The following is a 21500-nucleotide window of genomic DNA, read 5'->3' on the forward strand; positions in this document are numbered from 1 at the left end:
TTCCAGCCTGATCTCACAAGAAAACATACTTTACATTTTGTCAGTTTAGTGGCTAATTCGTACAAATTTGTACGAGTTCAGTCGTTCAAAATGAACAATTTTAAAAAAGATGGCGTGGCACCAATCCCCACCCCAAACCCAACCATCATTGGGTGATGAGTAAATTGTATGAATTCGACTACGAAATCAAAAAGTCTCAAATTTCTGTGAGATTGTGTTGAATATTCATATAATTAAATATAAGACATCTTGAATGCAAGATTAAAAATGATACAACTTTTACTATCATCTATTCTCAAACGAACATGAACAATTGCCTATATTCGCTAATATATGCATGTGAATATTTTTTTTTTTGCTAACCACACACTGTACATCAATACTCAGACATTAGTTTATGCATTTAGATATGCAGTTGTATTTCCTTCAGATTAGTTGTGTCTGAAATTACATCATGCAGGGAGTTTTAAAAAGTTTTAAAATGTCTTAAATTTCTAAAACAGAATTTCAGGCCTTAAAGAGTCTTAAATTAACTGAAATATTGTGTTGCTGGTATTAAATAATTTTAAACAGGTCTTAATTTCCCTATGTCCAAGTAAAGCTACCCAATCGGGCCAGCACCCAATCATCAAAAATCCATCTCAAGACCTTTTTTTTTTTTTTTTACATTTAAGTATTTTATTGCAAAGATATACAATTCAAAATTCAAATTGTACACATTTTTACAGCTTATTCTCCAAATTAAATTCCCTAATCAGGGTAAGAATACCAAAGCAACGCATCTTCTTACATGATCTACATTAATACAAAAACTATTTACAAAAGTAACTGGGTTAGTAGATTTTTTTTATCATTTAGCCCTGTATAATTCTAAAATTTCATTCTTAATGGTCTTAAATAGTCTTAAATTTGTCTTATGTTCAATACATTTATATTTGTTACGTCAAATTAATCTATTTTTGTTGGGACTACTTAAATAATTTGTGTTTACTCAACATTTTTCACAGTATACTGAATTTAAACTAGTGGGGAATTTCATACATTGAATGTCATATATATATATTAAGTGTTTGAAGGGGAAATAAAATAATTTTATGAAACCATAACTATATATTTATCGAAAGTATTGCAATATTTTTTTGTGATCTGTTGGTATGGAAATGCTTCTGAGGTCCAGAAGAGGTCAATGGGAAATGTGGTAACAACAGCCAGTAAGTTGTCGGGAATAAAATAGAAAGGTATTGATAGTATGGATGTCCCGATCATTTATTTTTTATTTTTTTGCCCTTGAGTCAGAGTCATTTAATTTTAGGATCGACCGATAACGAAACCCAATCCGATACTTCTTCAGTATAATACAAAAAAATTAAGAAATAAAGAAGAGCGAAGAAACAAATGTTTCTCATTTTTTATTCAATTCATCTTCAGTTAGGTTGCCTAGGTAAACTCGCTGATATTAAATATTTAGTTCTTTAATCTAAATGACTCAGAAAACCTTTACTAAATACTCAGAGAGGACGAAATTACATCTAAATTGGCTGCAGATTATTTGTACACCAATAAAAAATGGGTAATCAACTCATTTGTTTCATTTAAATACATTTTATTCTTGTAATTATTATAATTTTAAGAGATATTGTCTCATTGTTTTCTCATTTGATGTACAGTATATTTTATTAATTTGATGTTGATATATTAAATATTTTATACATCTAAAATGCTTTGGCAATACTGAACAAAATGTCATGCCAATTTAGCAACCCGTACTTGAATGAGAGATAAAGAGAAGCAGATTTTACCTGTCAGTGGGTGCACACATACAGTAGCTTCTGAATATCATACAAGAGAAATATTGAATTTTTTTTGTCAGCAGTCTTTTATTTTTACTTTAACGCATTGAAAAGAAAAATTTTTAAAAAGGATATAATAGAAAAATTGTGTTAATAAAAACAAATAATGTTTTATTTGTTGCATACAGTTAACTGTTTATGCGATGTGGGTAAAAGGTGTGTTTCAATCCACCTACCACCACAAGTATATTTCAAACCTGTGAGAAGCACTGTATATATAAACTGTATGTATGTATATACAAACACACACACACACACACACACACACACACACACACACACACACACACACACGCACACACACACACACACACACACACACACACACACACACACACACACAAATATATATTCAAGTCCTGATCGGGAGGTAGCGTTCAATTCCGATAGTGTGAAACCGTGTGATCGGGCCCGATTTCCGGATTTGGACATCCCTAATTGAAAGAGTACTAAATATATGAAGGTAAATTCGTTGCGAAACTCGAGAGCTTGCAAATGTAAATGTGAGCACTTGTGATAATAATATTTGTATGTGTAGGTTGAAATGTACACTTACAGCTCTGATGTGAACAGCTGAAATCCTCGATTTGCACACACACACAACAACCCACACACTTGTGTTTTAAATTGGAAGTTGCAGATTAATAGTTGTGTATTTGTAAAATGTCATTCACAAATACAAAGTGACAGACACACGTGTGCAAGGCAAATTTGATTGCATCTTTGCTCTACAACCACAGGTCGGCACTCACAACCTCTCAGATTGGTCAGTACAACTACAAATCTCCCGCGCTCTGACTTTTGCAACACATCTCCCGCGATCTCTGTAGCAGAACTCATCTGTGCACTCGCAGATGCAGAGGCGTGAGCAGCGCGGGGCGGGGGAGGGGCGGGGCAGGTGTAAAGCTGTTTGATTGGCTGAAGCCTGACCAATGAACAATGCCAGCAGCCAACATGACTGAGGTGCAAAATAATAATTTCCCACGATTATTTCATTAGTTAGGGTTTATTTAAACTCTTTTCTGAAGAGATTCTTGTTAAAAATCATAAATTCTACTGTAATGTACATACCAGTAAAAGAGCAGCAAAGCCAGTTTATTGGCTACAGCCAGCCAATGAGATGGGGCGTTTCTGTTTGTCAGCACACAGGGCAGCTCACGTTGTTGGAGGCCTCGAGCAATCAGAGGGTAAGTTAAGATTTTTTAATAATTATCTATATGTTCAATACTGTTAGCTAAGCTAAGGACTGTGCTGGGTGCTTCTCTTGTTTGTTTCTTATATAAGAAAACAGTTATGAGTTATCTAGGAGCTGCTTTCAATCATGTTATATGGTTCTAAAAATACGATTCAACCCACATGAAATAAGAAGTTGTAATAGCATTTATAGTAAACAATATTACGTTTTTGAACCATACTAACTATAATAAACTGTATTATACTGTATATTTTGCAGTATCTACAACTTTGTTAATGAATGCAACAGCACACTGTAGTATTAACTAGCATGAACTTTAATGAATTGAAGTATACTTTATATGTAAAACCTAATACATTTTAAAGCAGTTTCATTTCTTTCTAATTTATACATCTACATGCATTACATCTGATTTAGGTCCACAACTTGCATCCTTCAACATGATATGTGTGTTCAAAGGAAGAGCAACTAGGTGAGGGAGACAGTGTCCATCGCTCGGCAGAGGGTCCACTTTGAGCATCTCATCTGCAGGGTTAAGCAACATAAGCTGAACAGTCATCATCTCTCTCTATTACAGCGAGCATCAACCAGCTTTACACAATGGCTTGCTTTCTGACCATTAGTATAGGCTTGAGCAAAGGATTAAAGAGGAGATAACATTTGATGGGTAATGATGAAGTTGGATTTACCACCTCCATCTCATTACGAACAAGGAAAAACCCTGAAATATTTCAATACAAGTAACTAGACATTTGCGCTACACTTATTTGGACTGTAAATTTTATTTGACAAATTACATTCCCTTACAGAACAGGTGTCAAACTCAGTTCCTGGAGGGCTGCAGCTTTGCAAAGTTTAGTTCTAACCCTAATTAAACACACCTGATCAAACTAATTGAGTCCTTCAGGTTTGTTTGAAACTTTCACTTAAGTGTTTTGAAGCAGGGTTGCAACTAAAAACGTGCAGGGTTACGGCCCTTCAGGAACTGAGTTTGACACCCCTGCCTTACAGTAAAGTGTAAAAATACTACATTAAACAATTATCAAAATAAAAGTTGTGTGTGGGTGAGTGTGTGTTTTGTTCAAATCTGTAGTCATCTTGGCAGGTAAAAAGAGAAAATAAATGGTCGGCTTCCTCTTGAATGATCTGAATTATTTTGAAGTGTTTGTAGATGAGCTGGATCATCATGTCATCTTTCGCATAAATAACATCCTTTTCAAGCTATGCAGCTTCTCTGAGTTCCTCATCGACTTGAAACATCCTGATCTCTCCTGTCACTCCATCCTTACAGGAAACTGAGAAATAAAGGTAGTAACTTTCATAATTAAAAAAGTGACATAAAGGACACACTGTACACAAACATGTAAACAGATAGATGGATAGATAGATATGATGCAGGTTATAATAACAAAAACCGGTATGATCTGTAAGAAACTGAAACGCCTAGTGTTATTTTTAATTGCTATTAATGTGTGCGTGTGTGTGTGTGTGTGTGTGTGTGTGTGTGTAAATATACTTCAATTCATTAAAGTTCATGCTAGTTAATACTACAGTGTGCTGTTGCATTCATTAACAAAGTTGTAGATACTGCAAAATATACAGTATAATACAGTTTATTATAGTTAGTATGGTTCAAAAACGTAATATTGTTTACTATAAATGCTATTACAACTTCTTATTTCATGTGGGTTGAATCGTATCTTTAGAACCATATAACATGATTGAAAGCAGCTCCTAGATAACTCATAACTGTTTTCTTATATAAGAAACAAACAAGAGAAGCACCCAGCACAGTCCTTAGCTTAGCTAACAGTATTGAACATATAGATAATTATTAAAAAATCTTAACTTACCCTCTGATTGCTCGAGGCCTCCAACAACGTGAGCTGCCCTGTGTGCTGACAAACAGAAACGCCCCATCTCATTGGCTGGCTGTAGCCAATAAACTGGCTTTGCTGCTCTTTTACTGGTATGTACATTACAGTAGAATTTATGATTTTTAACAAGAATCTCTTCAGAAAAGAGTTTAAATAAACCCTAACTAATGAAATAATCGTGGGAAATTATTATTTTGCACCTCAGTCATGTTGGCTGCTGGCATTGTTCATTGGTCAGGCTTCAGCCAATCAAACAGCTTTACACCTGCCCCGCCCCTCCCCCGCCCCGCGCTGCTCACGCCTCTGCATCTGCGAGTGCACAGATGAGTTCTGCTACAGAGATCGCGGGAGATGTGTTGCAAAAGTCAGAGCGCGGGAGATTTGTAGTTGTACTGACCAATCTGAGAGGTTGTGAGTGCCGACCTGTGGTTGTAGAGCAAAGATGCAATCAAATTTGCCTTGCACACGTGTGTCTGTCACTTTGTATTTGTGAATGACATTTTACAAATACACAACTATTAATCTGCAACTTCCAATTTAAAACACAAGTGTGTGGGTTGTTGTGTGTGTGTGCAAATCGAGGATTTCAGCTGTTCACATCAGAGCTGTAAGTGTACATTTCAACCTACACATACAAATATTATTATCACAAGTGCTCACATTTACATTTGCAAGCTCTCGAGTTTCGCAACGGATTTACCTTCATATAAATAAGGCTATCATGATTGTCAATGATGAGAGACATCCTTTATCATACACCTTCCAATTGGTACCATCAGGTTGTCAATATTGTGTTCCCAGATGTGTAAGAAATAGAACAAATTGTAATTTATACCTCAAGCTATTTAGCCTTTAAAATCCTTCTTTCTCAATAGCAGTTGATGACTAGTAGACTGTATGTATATATATATATATATATATATATATATATATATATATATATATATATATATATATATATATATACATACATACATACATACATATATATATATTTAGTGTAAGGGTACCAATTGTTAGTTTTGTTCATTTTACATACCTACAATTGCTTAATAAATATAGTAATTCTGTAACTAATTATTTCTGCTAGCATGCCCCACGTCACTTTTTGTGTGTATGGAAACGTCTATACATAAAGCAAGCCTGTGTCCTCACCACAAGAGTCATTTATGCTGTGAGCATTTGAATTTGTGTAAAGTGCTAACCTATGAACGCCAAACAGCAGGCGCTATCTTTGTCTGTTTTCAACAATAGAGAAGCTGAGAGCGGAAAGCATGTTCAAATTGAACTCCGTAACCCGAGAAGGTTTCAGATAAGTATTCAGTGACCATTGATGAGATAACAGGCCAACCCGAGAGCATTACCGGGTAGAATCAGCAGAGGGAGAAAGGGTCAGTCACTGAAGAAAGAAAATCGAACGTGGGGTGTCACTGAATGAATTTTCTAATTGATTTCTTATTCTTTCAGTCGCATGTTCATGCACTTTTGGTCATTTTGTGCATGCCATTAAGCCTCTTTATAGGGAGCAGACTCAATTAGACTTTCTGGTCCTCATTGCTCTTTCTCTCTCTCGTTCTCTCTCTCTCCTGAAGTCTTCAGGTTGCATACTTGGGTGCAGTAATTTGCCATTGACTGGCGACAGGTGCAGCTGCTGCCGTTGCCACTGTTAACAAGCCGTTTCATCATGGTTAGCTTACCGTGATTATCACTTGTTGTTGCCACAATACCTCGGGTGGCCATTTTATGATGCTGAAGATGTCAGAGGAAATAGTCCCATTAATAATCCTTAGCCTACTGTCCTTTCCAAGTCATTTGCTTCTGCAATTGCGAATGCATGTGTCCTCTTCTATTTTGTTTTTTTTCCATCAGATACGCACAGATAATTGAGCAAATCAAGCTGGCGAACGATCTGACTGAAACATATTTGTTTACAGTTTTGTTCATTGAGATGCCGTTAAACACATAATATTTAAATTCTGCCAGTTGACCTCGTTACTAATGCTTCCATAAATAACCACTTCATTATGGTGTGGATTTCCTTAGGGAACGACTGTAGTTCCTTATAATGTGTTATATGTTTTGTGTATTTAATGTGGAGTTCAGATTAAAATTATTAGCCCTCCCCTCATCTTTTTTCCCTTTTCAAATAAGATTCAAAGTGATTTTTAATGGAGCAAGGAATTTTTCATAGTATTTCCTATAATATTTTTTCTTCTGGAGAAAGTCTTATTTGTTTAATTTCAGCTTGAACAAAAGCATTTTTTTAAAGCCATTTTAGAATTTATATTATTACCCCCTCTTAAGCAATATATATATATATATATATATATTTTCGATTGACCACGTAAGGATGGGCTATATCTCTCCATAATATTAAACCCTGAGAACTGTTATGGAACTCCACTTGAGACAAAAACACGAGAATGGTCAGGCACTAAAACAATAAACTTTATAATCTGAGAAGAACATCAGCAAGGAAACCAGTTTGCCTCGATCATGCATCCTGAGACCCCCTTTTCCCCCTGGAGTTTACCTTCTCCACCAGAGCAGCTCCACACAGAATGTCTAAGTTTTTAATATATATCTTTTGGCTTTATGTTCATGATTGGTATCATTTTAAATGTCTCTGTGTAATTGGTAAAGTGGTCCTAATTTCACTGTAATATTTTACAATCTCCTTTATATCAGGAATTTGGGGTTTTGACTTTAATAAGATCTTTTCCAGATGCTCCACTCCAGGGAAAATGATCTGCACATCAACTCATGACCTGGCAAGAGTCTTGGTGAAGCTTTTACTGTCTTGAATTTACAGTGATTTGAGTATTTAGGCAAAAGGTGCAGAAATGTCTGTGGGATTCTGTAGCAAGGATACCCTGTTGCAGTGTGTAAGTCTCTGAGCTCTGCATCAGGACTTATATGCTCCAATGTTTTTTACACAGTCAGGTATTAATCTCTAACTCCTAAATGAATCTTTGGGTAATTTATGTTGTACAATCTGAATTGGCTTATTTTGTTTAATTATGTGAATTGAAATAGAAAATCTTTGTCTGACAAATAAATGTAGAATTCTTGTTTAACTCTAATATTTCCTGAAATCATTTAAATCTAGTAGAGTGTTTAGGCTGATGTTTCCGCTGCCTACGACCAGGATTAGTCATACTTTCAGGCTCAATGGATGGAGCATAGGCAGCAGACCTGTTGATTTCTGGCAATCACTGACTTAAATTCTTGAAAAGGTTAGTTGCGCCATAGGACTTACAACTACAGAACAAACCACTGTTATACATTGACTACCTAGTTAAGCCTTTAAATCACACTTTAAACTGAATACTAGTATCTTGAAAAAATCTAGTATAGCTCGACAAAGATAAAATAAATCAGTTATTAGAAATGAGTTATTTTAACTATTATGTTTATGAAATGTGTTGAAAAAAAATCTTCTTTCCATTAAACAGAAATCGTGGAAAAAATATACAGGAGGGCTAATAATTCAGGAGGGCTTGAGATGTAGCTTTTATTTCTTGTTAGATTTTGGGGCTTTTTTGTGATAATAAATCATGAGAGAAGAGAAAGGGGAATTGGACCTTACTGTAAGTCAGGACCTAACCTCGAGTTGCCCAAAGTGCAACCTAATATGTCAAAGCACTTGCCCACAAGGCTGTGGCTCTGATGAGATCTAGTTTTAAACATTTTCCTCTGGTCTACCAGAGGTCTGAGTCCGGTCACAGGAGAGATGGTGTGTCAACAAAAGTAAGTCTTGTGGTTTCTTTGCTGGCCTGGCTTACCATGCTAATAGCTGGACAGACAGGACTTTGGGCTCAGTCTTATAAACAAGGCTTTGCCCTCTGACATACTCTTGTTGAGAGGCCTTCCCAAGAGGGGCATTTATTTAAGTCCAAAACTAAAAGCTTCATTCAGCAGCATTTATGGTATAGACATAGTTTACATTACATAGTACATAATTTTTAGTGAGAGTTGAAGTGAAGCACAACATGAAGATGGGAAAAACTTCCCTGACAACAGAACTTTGCGTTGGTTAAAAAAAAGCTTCAACACAGGCTCATTGTGAAATTGCACGCCTATATACATTTCTGGAGAGTGCGAATTATGCAGCCAGAGCTGCATATGGCTGTATTTTGTCTTTAAAATGAATGCTATAGGGCGGTATGACGCTGCTGATGGCTACTGTTTTTTTCGCGCTACCAGCTGACTGCTTACCTCCATGTAGACAACTTTTCTGCTGTTACCAGTTTGCCCAGTGGTTCACTGTGTGGAGTTAGAGAGGAGTTGAGTGCGATGACAGGGTTTGAGACAGGTGAAAAACGAGCTTAAAGAAAAGCCCAAAAATAATTTAAACGAGTAAATAACAGGGTGAGAATGTGATAAGATTTGAAAACATCATGAAGGCGGCCACAGGAGCTTTTTTTCTGGGTTGCTTGTGAGAACATTGTCAGTTGGGTTAAGGGAAGCGGGTGATAGGTTCAATCGGTGCTTTTGAAAACACTATCGGTTGGGTTTAGGGAAGAAGGTGGGTGGGGGGATCAGTCTGTCGGTCAGTCAGTCAGTTGACCGCGGACTCTGGTGGATTCGCGAAAACAAAAACTGCAAAAAAACTTACATCCTGGCATGTATTTTGCGATCTCCATAATTGTATAAAATGTAAGTAGCAATACTGAGCCTGGGCTGGAAGCTTTCTATGACTAGAATGCAGATTATTTTGGTTGTTGGATGCTTTCCCTTTAGTGAAAGGATGCAAATTGAACATTTATTACACATACAGTACTGTAAAGCTTTTTGGAAAGCTTAAATAAAACCAATCCCACATGAAATGATACCTGAAGTTTGACTGTCTAGTTTACTTATTTATTTGGCACTTAAAATATAAGTAAATTGAAAAAACTGATTTAGAGTTTGAAACTGAAGGAGATTTTATCAGAATGCGGTGGTTTGTATTATGATAATTAGAGCTGAATGTACATTTTTCATTTTGGCTTTTCATAAATTGGAGGTTTATTTCACTGTGGCAACCCCTGATTAATAAAGGGTTTAAGCTGAAAGAAAATGAATGAATGATTGAATGAATGACTGACTGAATGAATGAATGTGGTTAAGGAAGATATAAAAATACACAGCCCCTAAAATTTTATTTGAGTTTAAATTATTTCTGTTTGCATGTAGACATTGTGATAAGGATCAGAAGGGGGGGGGGGGTAATTTTACATTAAATTTGGCTGTTTTGTTACTTATAGACTTTCAAGAAAAAATCTGAAACTTAAAGGATGATTTAGAGTAGGCTACAATAACTTTTATATATTATATTATAAATACTACAATATATTTGTTAAAAGATTAAGAAAAGTATGTTGTCTCACCCCTTTAAAATAATTTGTGCTGACTCTCAGCTTGGCACCAGCTCTGCCAGATCCCAAATTATGCTCTTTCCATCACCTTTGAATACTGAGTTATAGCCTCATGATTGTAGTAGCCAATCCCTGGTATATCTATCAATGCTGGCTTTGCTTTCTCCTTCATTTAGTGTTCAAAGTGAGGACTGTGTTCCCATGACAACATGGTCAAAGCCTTCACTGCAGATCGTGGATGTGCGCTTTATAAGGCAAACCAGCATATTGTGATTGTTGGTATTCAAAAATACTATGACTTGAGGGTAGAATGTGTTTCAGTAACATGAGCAAAACAATTTCTTGGTCAATTACCTTAGGTCTCATCCAGACTGAATGGTATTTGTATCTACTGTAGACCTACATGATGAACTGAATGATCATGATTCAGCTGGAAGACTGATCTGCAGGTTGGAATAAAACTTAAATTGACTTTTGATGATGATGTTTTTATTTTTTTATTTTTTATGTTTACAATAGTTCTTAATCGCTCAGTGTTTAGCCTCTGTCCTTATTATTATGGTGACATACTAACATCTTAATTAAATACTGTATTGTAGTTCGTTGTATAGGGTGACCAGGCACGTGCACACATAGGGCTCAACCTGTGCAGTGCACATGCCCTTTTTAGTGTTGGATAGAAAGTGCCCTTCCAAAATGATCAAAAGTGCCCCCGCGACACCCCCCCGCCCTTCAGTAGGCGCGCGACAACACCGCTCTTGAGTACGCGCTCACAGCACCCCCCCCCACCCCAATGTACAGTACGCGCACGACGACAACGACAACAACTCCCTGCCTCCTCCCCCGTATGAATATACTAATGACTCTACTTTGGCAAAACCCAACGAAAAAGCAATGGCAAAAGCAAGCAAAAAGAGAAACTTTGAACCGAATGTGAATTGAAGGTGCTGCTTTCGGATGTAGACCGGAGAAAAGCGGTGTTATTTGCAAGTTTGTTCTCCGAAATTAACAACAAAAGAAAAAAATTGAGTGGGAGAGTTTAGCTTATGCGGTTAACACAGTTGGGTCTGAACATCGCACTGAGTGAATTAAAGAATGAAATAGTGTGGTTTATAGGTGTAAAATTTTGCAGTTCCCTTAACAGTCTCAGTGGTGCAGCTCGTAAGACGCAAATTAACATGTTTTGACACGTTCGAGCATGAACTCGAATCCAGCGTCTGATGAACTCTTTCTTCTTTTTCCCCCGCTACATATCAGATTTTGCCAACCATTTATCACGAGAAAGACAAGTAGGAATCATTAATAAGTTTGTGCTTCATATTTTATTTGCACATTTATTGATTGGAAATGTTTCTGATTCACGCATGCAAATTAATCTTCAGATAGTGTCTTTATAGCAATGTGCGTGCAGTAGATCGCTCAGATTACATTGGGAAAACAGGCGACCGCTGCAAATTGTGCTTTAATGTTTAGCTGGTCAACTGTATGGTATGGAAACCTTATATACCTGCTAGATGAACCCGTCTCATACAGCTGCTATTGCAAGGCTCAGACACTTTGTAGAGAGGAATTTAACACAACTGCCTCAAGGAGTCGCCAATGGAAATAAAACAGACACGCACAAAAAATGTGTGTACGCCAAATTGAAAAGCTGGCGTGGTGCTGCGCATATTTCCACATTCAAGTCTTTGTTATTAAATCCAAACGTGAGCGATTCTGAGTGTGAAACCTGGCGTACGCAAAGTTTTTGTGCGTATGCAGCATTGATACATGAGGCCCCTGATGTTTGAGAAATACCATAGACTTTATTTAGGGCTTTTATTGAAAAAACTTTCAAACATTAAATCTTGTAGAGCAGAGCACACCAATCTCGGTCCAGGAGGGCCAGTGTCCCTGCAGGGTTTAGCTCCAACTTGCCTCAACACACCTGCCAGGATGTTTTAAGTATAGACCTTGATTAGCTTGTTCAGGTGTGTTTGATTAGGGTTAGAGGTAAAATCCGCAGGACACCGGCCCTCCAGGAACAAGTTTGGTGACCACTGTTGTAGAGCAATATACTTAAATGAAATAATTTTGCTGTGCAATAATTATATTACAAAACATACTAGAAGCATGATTAAATCTCACAACAACATATTAAATATGCTACATGCAAACAACTTGCCTATGTTAATAAATGATAATATCATGCTAATTAATGTCATCAATATGTTATCTATGATATAAATTGTCATTTATGACAACCAAATGTTAAACATGCAGAAAACAAGTTTACTTTATGCTAACGCATGCTAGCTATGTGGCAAAACAAGCTGGAAACATGCTAGCAAAATCCAATTCAAAATGTAACCATTTTATTAAAGTGTTAGCAACATGTTAATTCACAATATGAAAATGCTGTTAATTCGTGCTGACAATATGGCAAATTATACCATATATTTATATGTAAGTAACATTCTAACAATATAGTGCATGAGTGTAACAGCATAGTACTTGTCAACATGTTAAAACATGTTAGCCATGTAGTAAAATATGCTAGTAACACATGACTTCATGCTTTGTTACAGTACAAACATGCTAGAAACATTATAAAATTCATGTGCAGACATACTAACAGCAGTTCTAGCTAAATGTAAAACCTTCTAAAGAGTTTGAGAACATAATAATTCATAAAAACATCCTAACAACATGATAATTCATTCTTATAATATGAAAACCATGTTGACAATATGATAACTAATATAATATCGTTATATGTAAGGAACATGCTATCAATATAGCGCATAGGCTTAACAGCATAGTACTTGTTAACATGTTAACCTAGCTAACACTTTGTGAACTAAAGATGCTAGTAACATACTAATTCAACTATTCAACTATTTTGCAATGTGGTGAAGTGGTAAATGTATTATTTACATGCTAATTCATGTTAGCATCATCTTAAATCATATTAGCCATGTAGGAAAAATATACTTGACTTCATGCTATGTTACAGTACAAACATGTTAAACATGCTAGAAACATAGAATCCTTTCTAGCAACATGTCAGTTCTAGCTAAGTTTTGAACTTGCTAAATAATTCTAGCGGCATAATAATGTATAGAAACATCCTAACAACTTGTTAATTCATGTTTTAATATGAATACCATGTAAACACTTTGATAACCATGCTACATAATTATGCCTTCAACATGCTATCAGTGCTAAAAACAATAGTAATGCTAATTGCAATAATTCCTTGTAAGCATCTAGCAAAAATGTACGAAAAAAAGATAATCCACGTTAAACATGCTAGACACATGCTAGCAACATGCTGTAAGTTATTTTTAAACTTTCAAACCTACTCATCTAGCTTTACTCATCTATTTACAGCTCATTTCACTCCTGCAGACTTTCATATCTACACCTTTGTGTGATTTAACTAGCAGCTTTATTGGAGAACAAACAATTTTTCCTTAAACAAGGAAGCCTATTTTGCACTCACAGTGTTTTTGAGGTTACTGATGACCGGAATTAAGTGAATATGGAAGAAATATGCAAATGAGATCTTTTTAAAAGCCTGCTGTTTTATTCAGCATTATGAACAGCATCATTTCAGTCGGCTCACCCTGCAGAGCCTCATCTCATATTCCTGCTCTTCATACGCCAGAGTCTATTTTCAACACTTCTATTTCTGACGCTGAAGCTCACTGGCTAGTGAACACTACCCAGTGCTATTGAGTGTCAGAAATAGAGATGTGCTGCTTGTGTAAGAATGTCTGTTGTATCATCATTGGTTGTGGGCCAGAAATAGTCACTATGTAAATGCTCAAAGGCATACTGGAAAAAGAAACGTCAAGACTGTTCAAACTGAGGGGTCACCATCAAAGTATTTTGAAAAGCAAATTTTGAGTTTAGCTTTCGGTTTTGATGACGAAGTTTCACAATTATTATTGTGTTTTTATTAGTATTGGTTAAAAAAGTCTAAATCTGTATATTTGGTCAGTTGAGTCGCTTTGTTCACAAAATCATTTTATGTTACTTGATTTATGACTTTTTCTGTGCAAAAATAAATATGAAATGTACTCTTTGGAAGCTGTTAGTTAATATTTTGGTTGATTATATTGCTTTTTTTCACATGTTTAAAATATAGACATTGACAAACAAATAAAAGATTGTTTATATTTAAAATATAATTATAATAATATAAGTGAATAATATTTTTGGTCACTCAGTACATCTCCATACTAAATGTGTATGTTGTTTATTTACTTATTTATTTATTTCGTGATTTAGTGATATATTTAGTGATTTATTTTTTTTATTTAGTGATTTATTTTTTTATTTAGTGATTTATTTATATGGGGCAACACAGTGGTGCAGTAGGTAGTGCTGTTGCCTCACAGAAAGAGGGTCGCTGTTTTGAGCCTTGGCTGGGTCAGTTGGCATTTCTGTGTGGAGTTTGCATGTTCTCCCCGTGTTTGCGTGGGTTCCCTCAGGGTGCTCCGGTTTCCCCCACACGTCTAAAGACATATGGGACAGGTGAATTGGGTAAGCTAAAATTGTCTGTAGTGTATGCGTGTGAATGAGAGTGTGTTGTGCGAGTGTTTTCCAGTGGTGGGTTGCAGCTGGAAGGGCATCTGCTGCGTAAAATATGCTGAATAAGTTGCCAGTTCATTTCACTTTGGCAACCCCAGATTAATAAAGGAACTGAGCCGGAAAAAAAATGAATGAATGAAATTTTTATTTTATTTAGAGATTTATTTATTTAGTGAATTATTTATATTTTTAATGATTAGTTTAATTAGTGATTTATTTATTTAGTGATTTGTTAATTTATTTATTTAGTAATTTATTTATTTATTTAGTGATTTGTTTATTTATTTATTTAGTAATTTATTTATTTATTTAGTGATTTGTTTATTTATTTATTTAGTAATTTATTTATTTATTTATTTAGTGATTTGTTTATATATTTAGTGATTTGTTTAATTTGTGATTTTGTTTATTTAGTGATTTGTTTATTTAGTGATTATTTATTTATTTAGTGATCTATTTATTTAGTAATTTGTTTATTTAGTGATTTATTTATTTATTTAGTGATCTATTTATTTATTTATTTATTTATTTATTTATTTAGTGATTTAGTGATTTTTTTTTGTGATTTAGTGTTTTTAGGTCACATAATTTTTACATTAAATAAAAAAGGTACATGATATCTCTAACTGGAATTTCCTTTATTTATAAAAAAATATATATAAATACAAGTTGTCAGATGACATTTGTTTTGCATTATTAAAATAATTGTTCAAATACATATTATTTTATTTATATTTATAATCTACTGTACTTACTATATGATCATAGTAAACACAACCAACAAATGATATAAATATTTATATTTATGTTCTAATAAATATATTTACTATGTTGGAATTCATTAGTAAAATTAGTAAAATATTATGAATAAATTTATATAATAGTTTTTGTTACCTATATCGTGTTTGCATAAATATATAATTCTTATTATGTATTGATTTTTATTCAATTATTCGTTTATTCATCCATCCATTCCAACAGTCTACTTCTATTGCAATATTCAATCCTTAAGCTGGCTAAAGTAAGACAAGAAGCCACTTTAGCGATCAAGGTCAAAAGTCAAGAGTAAATTCTTGACCGAGTCACAGCGTGCAGTGTTGAGACATTTCTAGTTACGACCAGGATTGAGTCAGGTCAAGTTGACTGCGGTTAATTGACCTTCGGAAGTGTTTACCAGGTGCCGAAATATCATTACCAACATCAGAAAATCAAAGATAAAACAGTTACGAGCTCACATCACAATCAATAGCCCTGCTACATGTTTTCTTTCCTTCAACAGAGCCAAGAGTGTTGCCATAGTGATATGAAATGGGTGCATAGTGGCGCAGCAGTCGGGCACAGCAGCCCTTTCACATTCACAAATTCAAGATCCAGCAGTTACATCATATTATAAAAAAGAAGCATGCACTGGGGGGTTTTAATTGTGTGGTATGGTTGTATATAAAGAATAACTAATTTGTTCATTTACTCACCCTTAGGCCATCCAAGATGTTCTTCGGTGGAATATTAACGAATGTTTTTTTAGCTAAAATTGGTGATTCATAACATGCAAGTTGCCTCAAAAAAAACGTTGCATAAGATTTTATAAATGTGATTTTGGAACTGTTTTGTAAGACAATGTCTTACTTTTTTTTTAAATGAACAATTAGCTGGATGTGTTTTTTTTTTTTGTACCTTGGCTCATGCAGATCTGTCATGGATAATTAAATAATAACACTAAAACGGGAAGGGAAAGGGGTGACAGGTCCTTGTTGTAATTAACGATTTGTTCAAATGATTTGTTCAAAATGGCGGATTCATTTATCTTCAAATAAGTAAGTGACTTTATGAATAGATAGCTAAGTTATTGTATGATGTTTGAATACAAATATGTTTAGGAAATTAATAATATTTATGTACAAACAGCTTTACTTGAAGAGTCAGTGGATGTGATTTATATGAGAACAGCATTAATGCAGTAATTTCAGCCGATTCGAATGTTATTATTCGAGTGAATGGGCGTTATCAGCTGATAGATATGGGCCAGTAGGGGCCTTCTGCACTTACTGGTAGGCTCAGAAGGCTGTCATCATCAATCCACATGGTTAATCAGCTATAGATAACATACGGCTGAGGCCGGAAGTTTATGAGAATTATTTATATTATTTATAAAATTTTCCATTAATTATATTTATTAAAGTCCTCTACCCCAGGCCTAAACCCAACCATCACAGTAATGTAAAAACAGATTTGGATCTGGAGTCTTCTCTATTAGTATAGCTGATTAACTAAGTGGGTGGATGATAAAAACCTTCTGAGCCTACCAGTAGCCCCCTATTGGCCCATATCTATCATCTGATAACCACTAATAACGCCTATTCAATTAAATAATAACATTCGAAACAGGTGGCCAATATGTTGGAAATCAATAGTGTTCATGATGTACATATACTGATTCATTAACTTGAATATTGTAATAGTTTATCCTATATAAACATTGAATGTAGATATGTTAATACAATCTGCCAATGCTATTGCAGGTGTTTGCGCTTTTTAATGATTCCTTATGTGCTGATTAAGCACCAAATGTCTATTTTCTTTAATGATGATTAGAAAAACAGTTTAAAAGGAAATGCAACCATTTTCAGTTACTGAGATTCTGCCAATCAAAACTTTTTTGACGTACAGGTATACTAGATGACTAAATCAAATGTGTTTGATTAGCACATGTGCAGAGCAGAGAATTTTGTACTTTTTTTTGTATTTTTTATTGTTTGCAAAGCAAGTGCAATTAAAATAATGTCAAACATATTACACGTATATTACTAACATCAACACTGTTTACAATGGTAGGGCATCCTATTTTTCTTGGACGTGTCCATTTTTCGGGACTAAATAACCAGATTTCCTTATCTTAGGCCACATTTACATTGCACTGTTCAAGCAACTCAATTCCAATTATTTTTTCTCCCATGTGGCACAGATCGGATATGGCCCTTGTACTTGTAAGCAGGAACAAATCACATGGATTCCGATTTACTCAAATCAGATTCAGGCCTTGTTCATATGTGGAAATTTATCCGATATGAATCAGATCAGTGTTCTCGTGTCTGCAGTGTAAGCAGGTAGATCGGATTTTCACCTGTCAATGCGAGTCGCGCGTCATTAAAAACCACAGCGAATGACGTCAAGTCTGACAGCTTCATTTCTTCATTTCAGTCCAAAATCTTAAATCTCATACACGAGGACTTAAACAGCTTTTACATTGTCATATAGCACAGGTATTTAAGCATGTTAAGGAGAGTGAGCGAGAGTGCAATGTCCGCCAAGTAATCAAAATAAACTAATTTAAAACTATTGCTTAGCTATATCACTTGCATAAATCACGCCATGGACATTACATTAAGATGCCTAAAGGTTTAAAAAAGCCTATATACCAAAATAAGATGGACAAATGAGAACCTTTCTGTCGTAAACTATAGTTAAACAGCTTGTCAAAAGCTGCAAACAGATTACAGGAATAGAGAAAAGAGCAGTCTTTAATTATTAGTTAGTCAGCGCTCTTTTTTTTTCCTGGTCATTGCGCCTTTGCTTTCTGCTGTGTAAATGCAGCCGTTCGAATACAAGTCACTTTTAAAAGATGATGTCTTCAAAAAAATAGGATACAGTCAAAAAATCTGAATTGACCATCAAGATCTGCAGTGTAAATGCTCTTCTTGAAGAACCCTCCATCCCTCCACCCCTACTCATCCCCCACTTTCCTAGATTCATCCAGGACAGGGTGGCACAGCGGCTTAGTGACTAGCACTGTTGCCTCACATCAAGAAGGTCACTGGTTTGAGTCCCGGCTGGGCCAGTTGGCGTTTCTGTGTGAAGTTTATATGTTCTCCCCGTTCCCATGTGGGTACTCCGGTTTCCTTCCACAGTCCAAAGACATGCAGTATAAGTGAATTGAATAAACCAAATTGGCACAGCATATGAGTGTTTTAGTACTGGGCATTCACCACTTAACCATATGCAGGTATAGTTGGCAGTTCAGTCCGCCATGGCTACCCGTAATAATCAAGAAACAAATTCGAGGAAGCTCTTGAGACCTACCTGAGCTTAGACTCCCTTTTCTCCCGATGAATTGGGAGGGAGCCCCGGGCTCAAGGATCTTCTTAGCTCAGGTCTCTCTCCTGGGACATCATGCTTTATTATCAATCATTGAAGTGTGAACTCTTAAAAGATTTATAAATCTCTTAAAGTGTCCAGTATTGGGCTTTTGCTTTCTACAGTTGTCATAAATTATCAGTATCTCTTTCTCTTTAAGGAGAGAAACATTTTTATCCATGTTTCTCTTTAAGGCGTTTGTTGTAATATTCATTTAAATGGTAGCTTTGTCGGAGCGCTGCAGCCTATATAAAGAGTCTGAATTTAGAGCAGGTACAGCTGCAGATTTCAGTAGGATTGACATTACCATTCCATGAATGTTTTTAGACTTGCTTGAACTCAATTTTTCTCTTTTTTTCCCCTCTTCAGTGTGACAATGCAAAGGGATTGCGGGCCTTCTTTGATGCAATCTGCTACGGTCCGAAACATTTGATGATCTTTGGAGGAGTGTGTCCATCAGTGACTTCAATCATCGCTGAATCGTTGGAAGGGTGGAACCTCGTGCAGGTCTGTGCCAATATCTGCTTCATAAAATCTGCAATCTGATTACTCATTTCCATATCATCAGCAAGTCTCTTTCTCCCCACAAAATGCTGTGTTTCTGTAGCTACCCCAAAAGGGTTCACATACTTAAAGAGTTCCTGCCTCATATTTGTGCTAATGACTTCCACGGTGACATATATAAATACTTGTGTCTTAAATCAAAAGGTTGGCGAAGTCGGGCCAGAAACGTAATCCCAATGCTGATAAAAGGAGTAAACGACCAGTGTCTTAAACAGACCCGAGGGGGTGTTTAGTGTGTTTCTACTGAGATTTTGAAGTTTTCAGTTACTCTTTCTTCTTCTCTTGTTTGCAATATCCAGTCATTTCTGTAATCTGTGTATTAGCGCATGGCAGACAAATGTAGCACACATGGCTCGAGGATGTAATGTAGTTAAAATCTCTCTGATGTGAGGCATGATGGACTATAAAGGATCTCCACTGAGGAATCTCCTCCGGGCTCCTACGCTTTCGCTTTTGTGTTGGCAGATGTGTGGTCAGCCTCTAAGCCAGCTGACATTTCACCAAGAGAACCTGGCAATTATCCAGAACTGTTCCACAAAAGTGGTTCATTTCCATGAGATGAACACAAATGTGCAATAATGTACACGGTTCCAAGTAGAGAATGTGGACTGAATACCAAAGTGGTTTGATGTTTTTTCCCCTCATATTTCCCCCCACAAAATGTTTTGGAAATTAGAATTAATTTTCTTTGCTCAGAAAATTCAATATACAGGTACAGTCAGAATTATTAGCCACCTATATATTTTTTTTCCCAACCTCTCTTTAATGGAAATAAGATTTTTTCAACATACTTCTAATCATAATATTTTATGGCTTAATTTATAATAACTGATTTCTTTTATGTTTGCCATGATGACAGTAAATAATATTTCACTAGATATTTTTCAAGACACTTCTATATAGCACAAAGTGACATTTAAAGCCTTAACTAGGTTAAGTAGGTTAACTAGGCAGGTTAGGGTAATTAGACAAGTTATTGTATACAGCGGTTTGTTCTGTAGACCATCGAAAAGAAATATATATCTTAAAGGGTAAAAAAATTTTGACCTTAAATGTATTTAAAAAAATGTTAAGCTGCTTTTATTCTAGCCGAAAAAAAAAAAAGGATTTTCTCCAGAGGAAATAATATTATAAGAAATACTGTGAACATTTTTTGTTAAACATAATTTGAGAAATATTTAAAAAAAAGGGAAAAAGAAAGGGGTTTACAAATTTATATTTTTTAAAAAATCGCAAATATTATTTTTTGCACTCCCTGATTTTTATTTGAAGTTCTTTGTTTTTGTTTTAGATTTTTTTGACATTTGCATAACTTGTAATTTTTTTATTGCAAAACTTTTTTTAATGTTACAAATATATGGCCCTGGATCGGCAAATCAATGTATAATGATAGTTTGTTCTGTAGACAATTAAAAAAATATATTGCTAATATATAAATATAAATATATAAATATATAAATTTATTGGCTAATAATTTTGACCTTATTGACCAGTATTGAAAAAATTAAAAACTGCTTTTATTGTTGCAAAAAATAAAACAAATAATACTTTCTCCAGAAGAAAAAAATATTAGCTGAAATACTATAAAAAATTCCTGTTCTGTTAAACATAAATTAGAAAATTATTTTTTTTAAAGAAAAAAAAAAATCATTGAAGGGCTAATAATTTAGAACTTATGACCTAAAATACTCCTAAAGGTTCGTATAAGTAGTTTAAACATTCTCTGTAGCCTTGTTTACGCATGGTATTCAGATGCATTTTCGTTAATCTAATCAGAAGTGGACAATGCAAAACAAATGTAAATAGACTCTAATAAGTTTTGAGCTTTTACAATTTTGACCACTTCCAAAGATGATCAAACACACAAATAATCAGATTGCTTTCCTAGTGTAAATGCTCATGTGGTCAATTGCATTCATTAAGCCACAAAACACCCCATTTACTT

General features: G+C 35.0%; 1 protein-coding gene and 1 long non-coding RNA gene across 4 annotated transcripts in view; one reads left to right on the forward strand and one right to left on the reverse strand.

Moving 5' to 3' along the window:
• The window catches only part of gabbr2 (gamma-aminobutyric acid (GABA) B receptor, 2), a 378463-nt gene that overhangs the window by 78214 nt on the left and 278749 nt on the right, over window positions 1-21500 (forward strand). For 2 of the 3 annotated variants that reach the window (XM_087294607.1, NM_001144043.1), the window contains exon 2: window positions 19361-19498. In XM_087294607.1, the coding sequence (XP_087150733.1) occupies window positions 19424-19498 (75 nt within the window). In that variant the 5' untranslated portion in view covers window positions 19361-19423. Of the gene's footprint in view, window positions 1-19360; window positions 19595-21500 lie in introns of all 3 variants that reach the window. The other variant, XM_087294608.1, reaches the window with a different exon arrangement.
• On the reverse strand, window positions 3344-5129 carry LOC141379147 (uncharacterized). The gene is made up of 2 exons (XR_015517025.1): window positions 4899-5129; window positions 3344-4340 (listed from the first exon to the last, which is right to left on the reverse strand). It is a non-coding gene; the product is annotated as an uncharacterized LOC141379147 (long non-coding RNA).

This window comes from Danio rerio, chromosome 19, assembly GCF_052040795.2.
Source record: "Danio rerio strain M-AB ecotype USA chromosome 19, GRCz13ab, whole genome shotgun sequence".
NCBI lineage: Eukaryota > Metazoa > Chordata > Actinopteri > Cypriniformes > Danionidae > Danio > Danio rerio.